The 16,400-nt window shown below is 47.3% G+C and overlaps 1 protein-coding gene across 5 annotated transcripts in view; it reads left to right on the top strand.

The window, feature by feature from the left end:
* LOC112107409 (pre-B-cell leukemia transcription factor 1) overlaps positions 1–3,771 on the top strand; it is a 238,168-nt gene extending 234,397 nt beyond the window's left edge. For 2 of the 5 annotated variants that reach the window (XM_026655441.1, XM_026655440.1), the window contains exon 9: positions 3,377–3,771. In XM_026655441.1, coding sequence (XP_026511226.1) covers positions 3,377–3,469 — 93 coding nt within the window. In that variant the 3' untranslated portion in view covers positions 3,470–3,771. The remainder of the gene's footprint in view (positions 1–3,376) is intronic. The other 3 variants (XM_026655444.1, XM_026655442.1, XM_026655443.1) reach the window with 2 other exon arrangements.
* The last annotated feature ends 12,629 nt before the right edge of the window (positions 3,772–16,400 follow it).

Genomic DNA, 16,400 nt, shown 5'->3' with positions numbered 1-16,400 from the left:
TCCTTTCCCAGATGGTAATTGCACTTTAAGACAAACGAGCACTCAGAGGTGGCTTGTTAGTGGTTTTTATTCTACTTAATAACCCGCAGGAAAGCCAGGCGGGGGATTACCCTGGGTGTTGACGTGGCAATAAGGAAAGTCAGCCAGCATCCCAAATTCCACAGCATCAGACACAGCTCACGTCCTGCTGGCCAGCCAGAGTTTCGCTGGGATCCTGGGGCCAGTTCAGCCAGAGGGCCCCTTTTCTGGGGTTGGTTCCTGCATAGAAAGGGATTTCCTGAGGCCCCCTAGGCCAGCCTGGATTGGGGGCGCTTACTCCTGAGAGTGTGCTCACCATAGAGATCACAACCCCATTGGCCTTTGAACGGCACAAGAGACCTGAGCAATTTCATGTCTAGAATACTCTTCCTCCCCAAGGGGTTCTCAGCCCCTTTGTCAGGGCCCTGTCTCCTCCCAGCTTTCCCTGCTTTCATACTGCTGCCCATTAGCAAGACCCAGCCTCACATCCTTGGCGTGGTAGTTACCGTACACGATGTGCACCCAGCTCCTCCGGTCACGCTACTTCCCCCTTCTGCCATCCTAGCTCTCTCTGTCTCTTTTTCCTGGCATGGCGGAGCATCAGCCCAGGAGCAGGTCTCCATTATAGCACCTTAGGCTATTCGGTGCTGGTAATAGGGGCCAGGCAGGCCGAGTCCTCTGGTTAACCCCAGAAGAGGACAAGCGCGGGCAGGTTCTCTCCACGTGGCCATGCCAACATGCCTCAACTGGAAGGGCCAGTCTGGTGGGCGAGAGGGGAACCCTGTTTCCATGGCCTTTCTTGAGTCTCTGGTTTCTCAGCTGAAGCTGTTAGCCGGGGGCTGGTCAGTGCTAGTCCGTAACTCTTAGCAGTATGGTGCTTTTCATCTTTCGAAGCATTAGCTGATCCCCACCCCCAACATCCCTGCGAGGCAGGCAGGCTTTGTTATCCCCCTTTCAAAGCTGGCCAGGTGAGCCCAAGGCTGCCCAGGGAGAGGTGGTGTGAGAGCTGGGGTTGTGACTCCCTGACGCAGCACAAGGAGAGTTTCTGTGGGGGCCCATGAGACCCTCGCCTTGGGAAGCGTGACATGTTTTCTGTTGTCCCTGTGTATGGGGATACCTGGTTCTGTGAGGTGTTGGGGAGAAGCACTTTAGACCCTCGATGGTGGTGCTGGGTTTTCTGACATGGACACTTGACCATTAGAAACTGGATGGTGGGGTCCAAACCTCAAAGATGTCAAAGATCCATCAGAGAGTGACAGCTTTTAGTCACTGCCACCTGAGTGGTATTTAACTGGTGATCAAGGCGGTACCACTGAAGAGATCCATTTTTCATTCCTGACCCCCTACGCCATGCAGCCCCTCCATGCGGGACAGTCTTTCAGTATGACTGGAAAGCCAGCATAGAATCATAAGGCCTGGAACAGATCCGAAAAGGTCTTCTAGTCCAGTCCCCTGCACTGAGGCAGGACTAAGTATTATCTAGACCATCCCTGACAGGTGTTTGTCTAACCCGATTTTAAAATGTAATTTGCATGTAATTTCAAGATTATACTGATCCTGCTTGGTGGTGCCCGGCAGCTCCCCTCACTCCCCAATGGAAAGCGCATGTCTGTGCAGCCGTGCCTGCCCCAAAATGACCTCGGAATGCTTGGGATTTTTTCTTTACATGTTCAGAGGGTGCCTCTGTCTATTCCAGGTATCACCTTGCATGTGTATCCCATGGAGCCAGCAGGCTATTAGCAGAACCAGGAATTTAATCTGGCCTCTTACCCCGTATCCTAAGATGGCATCTAGATGATGATGCAACCATGATAAAAACTTGAAAGCAAATTTCACGCAGGTGAAAAGGGCCAGCTCAACAGTCCCTAGAGAGAGCTGCTGCCACCACGCTGCCTCCCCAGACTCGCAAGCATCTCTTGCTTCCCTGAAACATGCTGCTCTTCGACTCCCAGCTTTCTGGAGCCCTCCTTAGAGTTCAGCTTGAATCTGCCAGCTCCATGAGTCACTCCAAGCCACATCAGCTTAAACTCAGTGTATGGCTTCGTTTCACACCCAGGGACGCATGCATGAAGGGACAGTTTTACTGTGGCACTTGATGGCTGAAAAATGTCTCCTACATAGGAAAAATCACGCAGTATGTGGCAACTTTGCAACCCACACAAAAGAAAGTACAATCCGTTGGGCGGGTAGTGATGAAACGGTTCGAGCCAGATAAGGGGGAGGTGGAGCAATGGCTCAGGGCACTCCACCTCTGCCAAACCCCATCCCATCAGATTCTGCATCCAATGGGATGTGCTGGTGTATTTCAGGTACAGAGGAGAGACAAAGCCCGCCTCCTAGTCGAAGGCGATTTGCTTGGATGGCCAGCCAGTCACAAAAAGTGTGTCTATACCTGCAGGCGTCCGACCCACATCAGTACTGGGCGCTGCTCCTGTGTGTGTGTGTGTGTGTGTGTGTGTGTGTGTGTGTGTGTGTGTGTGTGTGTGTGTGTGTGTGTGTGGGTGTGTGTGTGTGTGTGTGTGTGTGTGTGTGTGTGTGTGTGTGTGTGTGTGTGTGTACAACGCCTAGCACAAAGGGCTCCAGGACTGGAGTTTCTAGACACTAGACTAATACAAATAATCATAATAGTATAAACCGGGCAGAGATACAGCGTCTCGCTCTGCTTTGAGCTGCACCAGGCCAGATGTCCAAGTTTTGCCAGCATAGACACGCCCAAAATGTTTGGGTTGGAAAGTTTCAACTTTTCACCCAAAATTTGACAATGTTTGGGTTTGGACTGAACGTTTTCTGGGTTTTGACCAAAAAATGTTGAGAGAAGTGCTTTCCGTGAAAATGGTGGTTTAGTCGAAACCCCAGTTTTCTGGTTTTGACAGACAAATGTTGACCAGCCCTAATTTGGGGGTATCACCATCCCCCGGCCCCGTGCAGCACGAGGTTGTGGCACGCAGTCATTCAAAGTCTGCTTTCACCTCAGGTGCTGCACAGGGTGGGGAGGCAAGTCTGTGGCTGTGCTTGGAGGGGCTGTACTGAGCAAATACGGGCAAGTGGAAGCAGCCTCCGGTCAGCAAAGCCAATGGTGGGGATGGAGTCTGCCTGTGAGGTGGTGTTCAGGGCAGGTTGCCCCCTGGGGCAGGACTGAGGTACCAAGGGGCTGAGGGACAGATTTTTAAAGGTACTGAGGTGCCTGAAGATGAGCCGGGCCCTCTGTCTCCAGTAATATGGAGCTGCTTGGCAACAACAGCATGTGCGAAGTGGCTAGAGCATGGTAGGAGCCAGCCGGGGGTAGGGGAGAAGGGAACGTTGGGTTTGGCCGTCCTGTTGATATAAAGCGACTGACTGAGCTCTTTGTTTCCCTCAGGCTAATGGAGGTTGGCAAGATGCTACTACCCCCTCATCAGTGACTTCCCCCACAGAAGGCCCTGGCAGCGTCCACTCTGATACCTCCAACTGATCTCCCAGCAAATCGCATCCCTGGCTGACCCCAGCCCCACTCAGGGCCGGGGGTGGGAGGGGAGGGTGCTCTCCTGACACTGAAGCAGTCAGACTGGAGGTGGAACCAATCGGCTAAACACAACAAGAGTCGCCTTCTCTTCTCTTTGTCGGGATGCTTTTTTCAGCCAATCTGGACACTTCTTTATACTCTTTTTTCCCTTTCTTTTCTGGGCAGAAGCCACCTCTCCCCTCGCCACCACTCCCGCCCCAACCTTCTCCCTGAAGGATATTTTCAACAGTTAGAAGAATTTAAAGAGGGGGGGGAAAAAAACCAACAACAACAACAAAAGCATCTGTCCATTTCCATGCTGGTGTTTTGAGGAGCCAAAATTTACCTCACTCCTTTGCTAACAGGCAACCCACCTCCTTCAGCTTCTCTTGCGCTCACACTACCTCTTAGCAGGAATACTTCACATCCGCTCTCTCTTCTGCTGCTGCTTCACCACTCTTCTGATTCTGGGGACAGAGCTAACAGGACGCTTTCCTGTTCCGAAGCGATCCCAAAACCTCAGTGAGTCACCCCCGGGGCATTTCCAGTGACAGGGCGGATAAATGCATTCCCAGTGCTGCCAGGCGTGTAGGAAAAGGGAGCAAAACCCCTCTGCTGGGGCTCTCCTTGCTTTCAAAAGGTACCAGGACATTGTGCTTGCAAACAGGTGTAAACAGCAAACGCTAACCCTTCCCTCTGCCACTGTACTTTGCCTCAGACCCCAAACACCAGCCGTTCAGCTCTGCAGCAAACACACATGGCATTTGCCAGTGTGCGAAGGAACCAAAAATAGCCAATATTCTTTGCATCATGGTACTTCTAGGAAGGAAACAGCAGAGAGCAGTGAGTGAGAAACTGTGGGCATCTGTAATGCTAACACTTAGCACTCATAGTTTTACCCAATCAAAGCACTGCAGAAACACCGATGAGCAATTGATGGGGCCGATTTGCATGACACTTATGTTGTTAGCACTGAGAGCGTTGCACTGGGTTTGAAAAGCAAGCCAGGCCTGGCCCGTGTTGTGTTCTGAGGGGGTGTGCATGCCTACCTGCTGGGGAGCTGGATGGGCTCTGGGGTGCCCCTTCTGCAGTTACAGTGAGAAACAGGCTCATGTACCCATTGGTACAATTTAGCCCGTAAAAGGTGTTCAGATAGCATCCTGTGAATTAGCAGGCATGAATGTTCCTTATAGCCAAGCAGATGAGCAGTGAAGACTGAAGGGTGAGGGGAGAGATGGGTGCACACAGTCAATACATAAGTTGAATGGACTGGATACTTTCAGTAGCTATTAATAAACCTGGTCTGTTTTTGTCAGGGGGGAAAATGCCCCATAAACTAAATAATTTTCTAGTTTGGGGATTTCTTTCAAATTAAGGGGCTAGTTTCAGTCCCGCACCTTTTTGTGAATCTAAGATGTGACATGATAAGTACTAAAATAAATCATGTAACATTCCACCCAGCCAATCGGCACCCAGGATCTTTCAGCATTTTGTAGCAGGAGGGTTTGCTCCCAGGGTTGGTTCTCCTGCAGCGCTTGGTCAGCTGTAGGGAGGAGGGGCTCCTGATTGGCCAAGAAGGAGTCGGGGTTTATTCCTGGTGGAACGTTCCATTGCACACTAACAAAACAAAATGAGATAAGGAGGGAAGAATGCAGCCAACAGTAACTTTTGCAACAGAGTTAAAATAGATTGATCTTTGTCTTCAGCTGGAGGCCTCTCTGGTGTGAGGGTGGCATTTCAAATGGGTGAACATAAAGCAGGGCAGCTCTGGCGGCAAGCCCTCCTGGGCAGGAGGGCAGCCTGCATTTAAAGTGCTGCTTGTGCAGTGGGAGGGAATTGTTGCCTTTAATGGGCGAGATGTTATGAAAATATGCCCCATCTTCTCTTTTACGAACTACAGCCCTGAGCCTGAAAACACATATGTGCAGTGGTCCCATTGATCTCAGAAGCATCAAGCTAGGCATGTGTGAGAGTGTCTCAAAGTCTAAGTCTTAAGAGGATCTCTGTGTGGGGGTTAATTATGCATAAATTGCTAAATGTGCTAAATTGCAGAGCCATGTGATCATCAGTATCTATCCATGCACCTTTGAGCATATCACCTGCACTCTGGCCACTGACCTCCACTGGCTTTTTTTCTACCAATTCCAGTATTAGTGTAGTGCAATTATTGAGCTGCTTCAAGTAGCCACCATTTTAAATCAAAGCTCTGCCAGAAAAATAGCCATCCCTCCACTGACAAAAATGTAGATTGGTTTGAGGCCAGACACGGGCAATAAACAGTCCCGCAAGAGTTTATGGCCTTGAGATACTGAGCCCCTGCAAAAGCTAGAATTGGGAGCATGATTCTGTTGAAATGGGAAGGTCCCAACTTACCAACAGGATGTACAACACTTGCTAATAACCCTGGGAGGCTCCAATGTATTGGCTTTGAAATTTGTGCCTATTTTTTAAATAGATAAGCTAATTTGGCTGGATTGTGTAGGTTTCTAAAATGTAGATACTTAGATCTCCCTCCCGCCCCCGAGTCTTGTACAGTTGGATTCAAAGCTTTTTAGAAACTTGGACAAAAAATGACCAACAAATTCTCTCGCTTTCTTCCTACAATTTTCCAGTCAGCTGTGGTGCTGAGACACCCATGTTTAGAGGTGGAGGGATACAAAAAATAGTCCCAATTAAGGTCCAACATGTGAGGGCCCTTCCCCCCCCCACTTTACCCACAATGGTAAGCAGTTACTCCCACAAGTAGTCCCTGCATTCTAGTTTATTGTTATTCATGGTTGTAACTACTCACCAGTGGGAGTAAATTGCCCCATTTGGTCCTAAGCATTTAAAAATTGTCTAGACCATTCCTACCCAGCATGTATAGGACACATGATGGGGCAGCGTGCTATCCTTGGACTGACTGGGATAGCGCATGACGCTGCCAGTCGAGCGGCGTCCCATCCCACACCTGTGTCTATAAAGCTTTTATACTGCATCCCACCATCACGTATTCTCTCTCACCTTGTAGCTAGGTGATACACAAACACCAAATCACCTCCCAGATGTTCTCCCAATATGGTGTCTTGGCTACATCACAGCCTAGGGCCTTGGTCTATCCAAGAACTTAAGCACATGCTTAACTTGAAGCATGTGACCAGTCCTGTTGAAGTCAGTGATTTCAGTTGACAAATGGGAGTGCTTATGGGCTTACAGTTCAGCATGTGCTTAAGTGCTTTGTTGGAGTGGGGTCTGTGGTCCAGATCCTGTGACTGGCTCTAAACAGGTGGACCCCCCACACACACCCCACTGCCTGCATGGGGCCTCAGTGAAATGAAGAGGCCTCCATGTAGGTGCAAGGGCCGTCTGCAGAGCCAGCTGTGATGGTACCTCTTGAAAATGAATCATTTGATAAACAGATTTAAAGCCATGCCAACATAAAGCAGCCTGCCCCTGGCGATCCCTGGTCTGCTTGAGAATCGAATTGCGTGCCATCCACCTCCAGTGTAGCAGGGACCAGTCCTCGGAAGCAGTTAGCTGGAGCTGCATTTATCCTCCCTACAGTTATCTCCCTCTCATTCTCCCATTCCCCACGGCATGACATTGACTCCTTTATGGTATTTAATGCGTCACGTTTTTCGGTTTCCTTTTTCATTCCTTTTACATTTGTTGTTGTTGCTGACTGGTCGGTTGCCTTTTTCTCACAAACTTTGAATTTTTTTTCTTTTTTCTGCCCAGAAAATCCTAACTTCGATACCAAAAAACAAAAAAAAACAAAATGAAACAAAAATAAAAAAAACAAAAACAAAAAAACCTGCAGAAAATTTAAAAAAAATTTTAAAAAAATAAAAATAAAAAAAAAAACCTTGATGATTCTTTCAGCTTTATTAACATTTTCCATTGTTTCTTGCGATTTGTGTCTTGTTCTTTGTAGCATTGATGATAATGAACATTTGATAATGAATGTTCTTGTATATTCAGATAAAGGAAAAAAACCAAAAAAGCAGTCTGAATTTAATAGTGTTTATAATAAAAAAAATTTTAAAATGACCCTCATAGCACGCAAAAGTGAACGGGGAAGAATTTCCACTCCAGTTCTTTCTGTGGCAAAAAGCGCTTCATTCCTGTATAGTTTATAACACCAAACTACCTACATTCATCTTCTCTTTTGGTTTGGTTTTTTTCCATGTTTTTTTAATTTTATTTTGTTTTTAATTTTCTCGCATTTGTGAATTAGTTCAAGAATGCTAGAAAACTGTAGAGTTGTGCACACTCATTTCCTCTTACACAATGTTTAAAAAGTGACAGTAATTCATTTTGTAAAACTTTAAAAAAAAAATGGTTGGAATAGTGAGCATAATAGGTACATTCTAACACTTTATGTTTATTAACGTTGAGACCCAGTTAATTACGTTTTCTTTTTGTTTTGCGTTCCTGTTTTTTTCCTTTCAGGGGCAATTATGATGATGATGATTATGATTATTATTTTTAAATTGTCCAGGACTATGGCCTTGTAAACTTCCCTTCCTCCACTTTTGATGTATATTCAAGGTGATGTGAAAAGCTTAATTGGCAAAAATCCATTTTTTGGTTTGATTTTTCTCATGGATTCAGATCTGCTCTGAAAGGACTTCACCCTGTTCCCCCTCCCTGAAAATTCAAACATTGCTGATCTTGGGCTTGCTTGCTCAAGTTCAGTGGAAGTTATGAGCCTAAATACCTTTGTAGAGCTGGGCCTAAGTGCCATGGTGTGGGCCAAGACACTCATCCTGCTAGGTGCTGAGTGCTTCAGCAAAGGGATGAGCACTTGCAGGGGCAAGATTTAGCTATGGACCCCAAACCACACCTACTTAGCAAAGCTTTTCAGCATGTGCTTAAGTGCAGTTACGGTCAACTGAGCACATGGTGAAAGTTAAGCACTTGCTAAACGTTAGGATGTTTCAAAGGAATTTAAGGTTGTTCAGCACCCAGATCCCGTTGCATCTCTGTCTTAGGTGCTGTTGAAAATCCCAGGCTGAACTGCTTTGCTGAATAGGGATGGACTTCATACTTAAATGCTTTCCTGAATCAGGGCCCCTGTGAAATGCAAGACTTAGTCTCTGAGCTCAACCCTTTCAAATTGTAGCAGGCCCAGCCTTTCACAGCGCAGCTGGCAGTTTCTTTCTGTCTATAATTCTGAGCACTATCAAATGATAGGGGTTTGCTTTCCTTTTCATGATTGATCCCAGCAAAAACTTGCTGCTTCTCTTAGGGCTTGATCCAAACCTCATTAAAGCCAATGAAAGGCTCCAGTGAACTTCGGATCAGGTCTAAAAGCACTGGCCCAAAACACTGATGTTTACAAAAATATCACTCCAGAACTTTGGCCGTTACCATAGACTACATCAATATTTTGAATAAATGGATCCTCCTCTTCTGATCACCTTGTTAGAATTGGTATGGAGTTTTTTTTCTCTCTATTGTGTATTGAGAAGCTTCCCCATTTCCTCATCGCCTGATCTAAACTCAGGACCTCATCCAAAGCCTACTGACGTCAATGGAAATACTTTTTCACACAGCGTGCAATTAGATTGGAACTCATTGCCACACGATGTCACCGAGGCCAAGAATATAGCAAGATTCAAAAAGGAGTTGAAGATTTATATGGATAACAAGGATATCTAGAGTTACAATGCTAATAAAGAGTATTGGAAGGGAGAGAAAAAACTCCTGTTTCAGGGATTAAACCAATCTCTATTAGGCTCAGGATGAGCCCTTCCTAGGCCGGGGGGAGGGAGGGAGGTCGCCCCACATCTGCCTATTGTGGAGTTTCTTGCACCGTCCTCTGAAGCATCCTTTGCTTGCCACTGTTGGAGACAGGATACTGGATTATACAGATCGTGGGTCTGGACCAGTATGACTGTCCTAGCAAAAGAATTCCACGTACCTCCAGTGGGCTTTGGATCAGACGCGAAGGTAGAACACACTTTCGTCAGTGCGTGAACTGGACAGGAAGTTTGGAGATGAGTAAGAGCTGGGCCTGTGGCCTCCGATCCTGTGACCACTTACACATATGCTTAAATTTACACACATCAGGAGGAGGCGACTGATTTTACTGGGCCACCTCCCATGCAGAAAGTTAAGCACGTGTATAACTGTTTGTAGAACCAGAGGGCTGTATTTGGAAGGCAGACGTAGTTAGCATGATAAAGGAAAATAAAACTCCAGTTACCTCCTGAAAATGATACAGTTAAAGGTCACACTTCAAGGAGAGAGGTTTATAAAACCATTAAACCTTTTTTTTCTTTTAAAGAGGTCCAAAAAAAAACCCTCAACTTTTCACATCACTGGTTGTTTTTGCTTTTTATCTTGAAGCTTCCTAGAATACTTTTGCTTTCACACTCATGTTAGTGTTATAATTATTAAAATATAAATCAGACATTGCAGGGGTTTTTTTTAAAAAAAATTCTCATTGCAAACCCTTTTCTTCTTGTAAAGATGTTCCAGTTGTTCTGAATTGTTTTTGCTTTGCTTTGCTTTTTTTTTTTTTTTTTCCTAATGGATTCCAATTATAAAACCTAAAAAGACTCTGCTGTGACTTGGTTTTGAAACTTTAAGCTTTTCTGCTTCTGTAAAGACAAAGGCCTATGTCTTTTTGACCCCAACTGAAACTTTTATGTTCTATAATGTTACTAACAAGGTGTAGGTTTTACAGTCTCCTGATTTGTACTGGTAATGCATATTCCAAATAAATAGTTTCTTTTGTTGCAAACACTGGTGTATTTCTTGCAAGCAAAACCAACCTGCTGAACATATATAGTATTTTATATTCAAAGGCAAAACATAAGTGTGACACAAAGCGGAAGCTAGTTGGAAAGTCAATTTGAAGGGCTGTGTATTAATCAACTCACATTCACCCCAAACCCAGTTCTGCCAATGCACCTCAATCCTGACCTGCAACACTGTCATATCACAGAGCTGGGGCATCCATAGATCTTGGAATGCTTCACAAAGGAGGTCAGTATCATTAGGCCTATATTACAGATGGGGAAACTGAGGCACAGGGCAGTATCATGACTTACCCAAGGTCACCCAGCAGTTCAGTGGCAGAGCTGGGAATACAACCCAGGTTGCCTAAGGGTACGTCTACACTACCCGCCGGGTCAGCAGGTAGTGATCGATCTATCGGGGATCGATGTATCAGATCTCGTCTAGACACGATACATCGATCCCCGAACGCGCTCCCCATCGACTCCGGAGCTCCACCAGGGTGAGAGGCGGAAGCAGAGTCGACGGTGGAGCGGCGGCCGTCGATCCCGCGCCGCGAGGACGCGAAGTAAGTCAATCTAAGTGGATCTAAGATACGTCGACTTCAGCTACGCTATTCTTGTAGCTGAAGTTGCGTATCTTAGATCGATTTCCCCCCCTCCCCCAGTGTAGACCAGGCCACAGTCTCAACCCAATGCTCTGTCCACTAGGCAACACTGCCTCCCCTTCAGCTTCCTTATTTGTTAACACAGCTTTCTGACAAAACAGCGCTGAAAGAAGCCATCTCCGCTGAATCCACCTGCTGGTGTCTCTTTGTTCAGGCTTCTAGTGGCTCCATCTAGTGATAGCATGTCAGTCCTTTGCGTCACAGTCTGTAATTGCATGCTAACCCAGTCCTAGGCCTCCACGCAGCTCTGTCAGTGCACGTTGTAACTGACCTACTTGCTGCACCGCCTGCTAGTCCAGCCCTGAGCAAAGATGTCAGATTCTGCTGAATTGCCTTCCAACAGTCATTCTTCCTCAGCATCACAGCGCTGTAAAAGACACGGCTCCTGGAAAAGCTCCTGACTTGGTCTGCTGTAGCTACAGGTAGTACTGGGTGGCTAGGATCATGAACGTAAAAGGAGGACAGGTACGAAGATGAGATTTTTCCAAGAGCAATTAATTGCTGCTCTCACTTTTTGCCATGACATGTCACCCTGTCCCCACAGAACGTCGGCCGGTTGCAAAGAGATGCTGTTACAGAAGCTAGTGCATCTACTTCATCTTCCCCACCCCGACCACTGCTGGAGACTTCCCTCCCATGTAGTCTCCGGGTTTTTGCAGCCTGGTTTCACATGACCCCAGAGATGGAGCTTTCACCATGTCTCTTGGGAAACTAATGGGGCTCTGCCACCATTAGGAAACACTGCCTGGTGTTCAGCCTACGTGTGCTTTAGCTCAATGGCATCCCCTTACTGATGCACGGCAGAGGGTAATGGTGAATCACACTTTAGGTGCTTGGTGTGGAGTGCTTCCTGACAAACCTTAGCCATGATGTTCCCCACATGGAATTCTGGCCTCAGTATTTCTCCACAAGTGGCACTCCCTTTCCAAGGAAAGCGTGTCTCATATTTTGGAAACAACTGACTCTGAGTTCCACTTTGGGCATTAACAACAGTCCAGGCAACGTACAAAAATATCATGGGCTAAAACATGGCAGAGCCCTGAATAGGGAAGTGAGCCATTCAACCCCGGAGGGAGCTCCTGGAGTATGTCTACACTGCACCTGAAGGAGTGATTGCAGCACATGTAGACATACCCAAGCTAGCTTTGATCTGGCTACCTCACGTACCAGTAGCAATGAAGCCGCAGCAGCACAGGCTAGCCACCTGCGTGTATGGGTGCAGGGGGGAGGGATAGCTCAGTGGTTTGAGCATTGGCCTGCTAAACTCAGGGTTGTGAGTTCAATCATTGAGGGGGCCATTTAGGGATCTGGGGCAAAAATCTGCCTGGGGATTGGTCCCCCTTTGAGCAGGGGGTTGGACTAGATGACCTCCTGAGGTCCCTTCCAACCCTGATATTCTATGATCTATGAAGGGAGCCTGGGGATGTATCCTGCAGCTTCACTGCTATTGGTGACCAAACTAGCTAGCTTAAAGCTAGCTGAGGCATGGCTACCTGAGCTGCAGTCACACCTCCACTTGCAGTGTGGACATGCCCATGTAGACACAGTCCCTCCTGGGGGACAGCCTCAGTGTTAAGCCTTAAAGAGTGGGCCATGGTTGGTCCCCTTAGCCTTACTCGTTCTTGGTTGCAGAAGGAGACAAGCGGGGCACCGCTGCTCTGCCTTTGCACTGAGGCCCCTGCAGCGCCTGAGTGCAAGGACCTCACGGGAGACATAGTCCTTGTGCACTAGCCAATGTGCCAGACTCACTTTGACCCCATCGGCTTAATACCATGTGACAATGGAGCAGGAGGGCAAAGCTGACACCATATTGCATGTCTGGACTAAAGTCCTTTCCACCTGAGCGTGTCAAAAGGTGTATTTTTTTTTGTATTATTTGTGTAAAAAAAAAAATGGCCTTTTGACAAAATTTGTTTTTCAATGAAAAGTCATCAACTTTAGCAATATGTTTCTGTGACATTTTTGTAGTCGCTTTTTTATTATAAACATTTTTCAGAATCGCTAGAAATTGTTTGCTCCCCAATCTCATGTTTGGGTGCGTGAGTGGAGCTGCTTTTTGCAAGTCAAAATGCTGCAACAAACTCTTTCAAGAACATTTTTGATTAAAATAAAGTGGCTTGCTTCCATTGTTGTTTGCGGAGTCGTTGGAGCCCTGCTGATCCCAGGATACGAGAGAGAGAGAGACACAAGGTGAGTGAGGTAATACTGTTTAGTGGACCGACATCTGCTGGTGAATGAGACAAGTTTTTGCACTCTACCGAGTTCTTCTTCAGGTCTGGGCCAGAAGACGAGCTCTGAGGAGCTTGAAGGCTTGTCTCTCTCCCCAGCAGACGTTGGTCCAATGAAAGATATTACTTCACCCACCTTGTGTCTTTTAATTAAAAAAAAAAATCAGATAAAAAATTAGCATCAGTTTCGACCCCTGCAAGATGAAATTTTTCAGGGATTTAATTTTTCAGCTGGCTTGACTTTCCATTGCTTTATGCTGCAAACTTTGTTCACCTAAGGGTATGTCTACACTGGAGCTGAAGGAGCCATTTCCAAAAAGCCATGTAGACGGGATGGTGTGAGCAGCCAGAGGGGCCAGACGCCCCATGTACAAGCCTGGCTGAAACCTTAGGGACGTACTCAGAGTGGCTAGCCCCTCCCAGCGCCACGCAGCCATGGCAATGCTGCTGTTTTTAGTGCTAGCTTAGTCAGCACTACAGCGGGGATGGTGACCTGTGGTGGAAAGTACCCCTCCAGATCCAGTGTAGACATGACTTCTGAGTCTAGGCAGCATTTGCATCTGACTTTGACTATTCAGGCTGAGCTGTTCAACAACGCCAAAGGGAACTGGTGTCTAGATGCCTTCAGCGGCTTTGAAAACCTCACTCTCCAACCCCCTCTCCCCCCCACCCCCACCCCCGCCGCCCAGCATACTAGGTGGCACAAATGGCCGTGCTACCGTAGATGTGACAAGCTTAAAGAAAGGTTGAGCTAGATTTGCTCTCTGGAAAACCCCTGCAGGCTCCAAGAAGCAGCCACCTCGGGGCAGGCCGTAGGGCTTTGTGATTCCGTTGCTATGTGTGAACATAGTTCTCCCAGAGGCCGGGCCCTTCTCCCCCTAGTCGAGTGCTGACATTTGCTATGAGCCAGCTTAGCCTTTAAATGGAGCTCCTGCCCTTTCCGCTGACTCGTTCAAAGTGCTCACCACTCCCTGGCCCACGATAAGCGTTTGACATTTGCTACTGGTGCAAGAACATTATTTGCCGAGAACAAAAATCCCGTCCTCTAATGGGAAAGGAATGAATGAATACCTCTGAGCTTTCAACCCTTCTATTCTCCAATGCCATTATCCACCGGAAAAAACCCAGCTCAGGGTGTCAAAGTCCTCCGAACCTGTTCTTCTTCGAGTGCCTGCAGGGCCCTTTATACTGACTCTATGAGAGCACAACTCCAGGGCACACCAGAGCCAACGCAACGGATACCACTGAGGGGAAAAAACTTTCCAGCGGCAGTACTTGGGGCGAGCACACACCTTCATTGGAATGGACGTGAACACACATCTCGAAGCACAACAGTTATGAAAGGTTAATACCATTTTTTCAGTTTCACAGCAAGGGACACAAGGGAGTGGGCAGCATCACAGCCAAGTGCTTTTGACAGCCGTAATCCAAGGGAATGGGCACCCATTTTGCACCTTGGTCACCTGGAAGTGGCTTTTCAGTGGCAGATCAAGCAGGACATGAACACCTGCCCTTCAGGATGTAGTCAAGGGGCTTCATCACACAGTCAAGGTACAACGCTGTATTTATCCCCTTAGAATTCAGATGTGACTCTAGAGTTTCTCAAAAGTATCTGGAGGATTGGGTGGGGATGGGGCTGTTGTAGGGAAGAGGCAGGGTCTGGCTTCAGGCCTGACTCACAACCCGAGATAAAAATAACAAGCAACCAGCAGGAATAATATGTTGCAATTGCATCTAAGGGGCCCTGTCCATAAGAGGTTAGGAAGCATTCATGATCTTGCATCATTAGATGGGGAAACTGAGGCCCTCAGAAAGCCCTCCACACCATGTGATCACTGCTCATTATGTCAATCGCAGTCGTCTCACTGTTACCTTGTGGCCACCTCCAGCAGTTGTTTCTGCCTGACGCCTCTCACCTCTTATTTAGATAGGGTCAGAGGCTGTCTTTTCATTATAGGGATGTATAGTATAGGGCTGAACCCAGAGTGCAGCCTCCAGGCACTACAGCACCAAAACAAATGAGTGACTTGTCCAAAACCTCATAGCGAATTTCTGCGACAGCTGGAATTAGAATGCTTATTCCCTGACTCTGCTCTCAGAGCTGCCAGGTTCCCGGGTGTCCACAAGGGGTCTGTTATGCAGGTGAATTGGCTGAAACCACCCTTTTGGGAAGGTTCCCTTGTGGGGGGTTTTTTGCTCCTTACACAAGCCTGCTCAGGCTAATGCTGCCTTGAAGGCCTGCCACATTGGCAGCCACTAACAAGCCCCTGCAGCAAGAGTTACGAGGCATAGGCCCCCGGCACCAGCACCTCCGGTGGCCATGGGGTGAATTGTAGGGCTGGAAGCTGAGGGTGGGTTTTTGTTAGTGTATCTTTAAACATATTTTAATCAGCTCATTAAATTGCAATCTGCTGCACATTCCCAGCAGCGCCACTCGGCCCTGGAACAGATTTTTCACATGTAATGATACCTATAAACATCAGTTCTGTCTTGCCGCTGAAAAACGACATGGTGGGGGGGGGACAAATGAGTAAACAAACCCCCCAGATGGCCTTCCCTCCTGCCGTTTGGGGCCTGATTTGCCACAGATTCATAGAATCATAGACTATCAGGGTTGGAAGAGACCTCAGGAGGTCATCTAGTCCAACCCCCTGCTCAAAGCAGGACCAACACCAACTAAATCATCCCAGCCAGGGCTTTGTCAAGCTGGGCCTTAAAAACCTCAAAGGATGGAGATTCCACCACCTCCCTAGGTAACCCAGATTAGCACCGTGTGCAGCCAGTGATTCCTGGACAAAGTGGGCATGAAACCTCAGGCATTCTGATCTGTAGCATTGTATAGGCACTTTACCGTTGTTTATGTATAGAAGAAAAACTGTTCCGATTACTGGCACCCATCAGATTGTGCCCATGTTTAATCTACTTAACGCTCTGGTATTCCTCCTATTCTCCTTCTCCACGACATGCTCTGACTGCAGTTCTCTTCCTGCCCTTCCTGCTTTCCTATCTATTTTTTGTTACCCTTGTATTAAGCTCTTCACAGCAGGGATCTGGGACAGGGGAGGAAGCCTGAAAACCTTTGGAGCTCTGTAGGGAGAGGACACAGGGATGCTTCCAAATGTTTGGGTGGATTTAAAAAAAAAAAAAAAGGAATTTCTCAGGCAAAAACCTTCATTAGAAGTTCAAAAGAATCGCTCACTTCAGCCCCAAACCGTCTTTCCAGAGTCCTCAGAAAGGCGCAAATGTTAAGACGATCTGGAAGTTCAAAGGTAAGGCTCCA

Source organism: Terrapene carolina, unplaced genomic scaffold, assembly GCF_002925995.2.
Source record: "Terrapene carolina triunguis isolate 2854851 unplaced genomic scaffold, T_m_triunguis-2.0 Scaffold210, whole genome shotgun sequence".
NCBI classification, from domain to species: Eukaryota; Metazoa; Chordata; order Testudines; family Emydidae; genus Terrapene; species Terrapene triunguis.
This window is presented reverse-complemented; position numbering and strand designations above follow the sequence as displayed.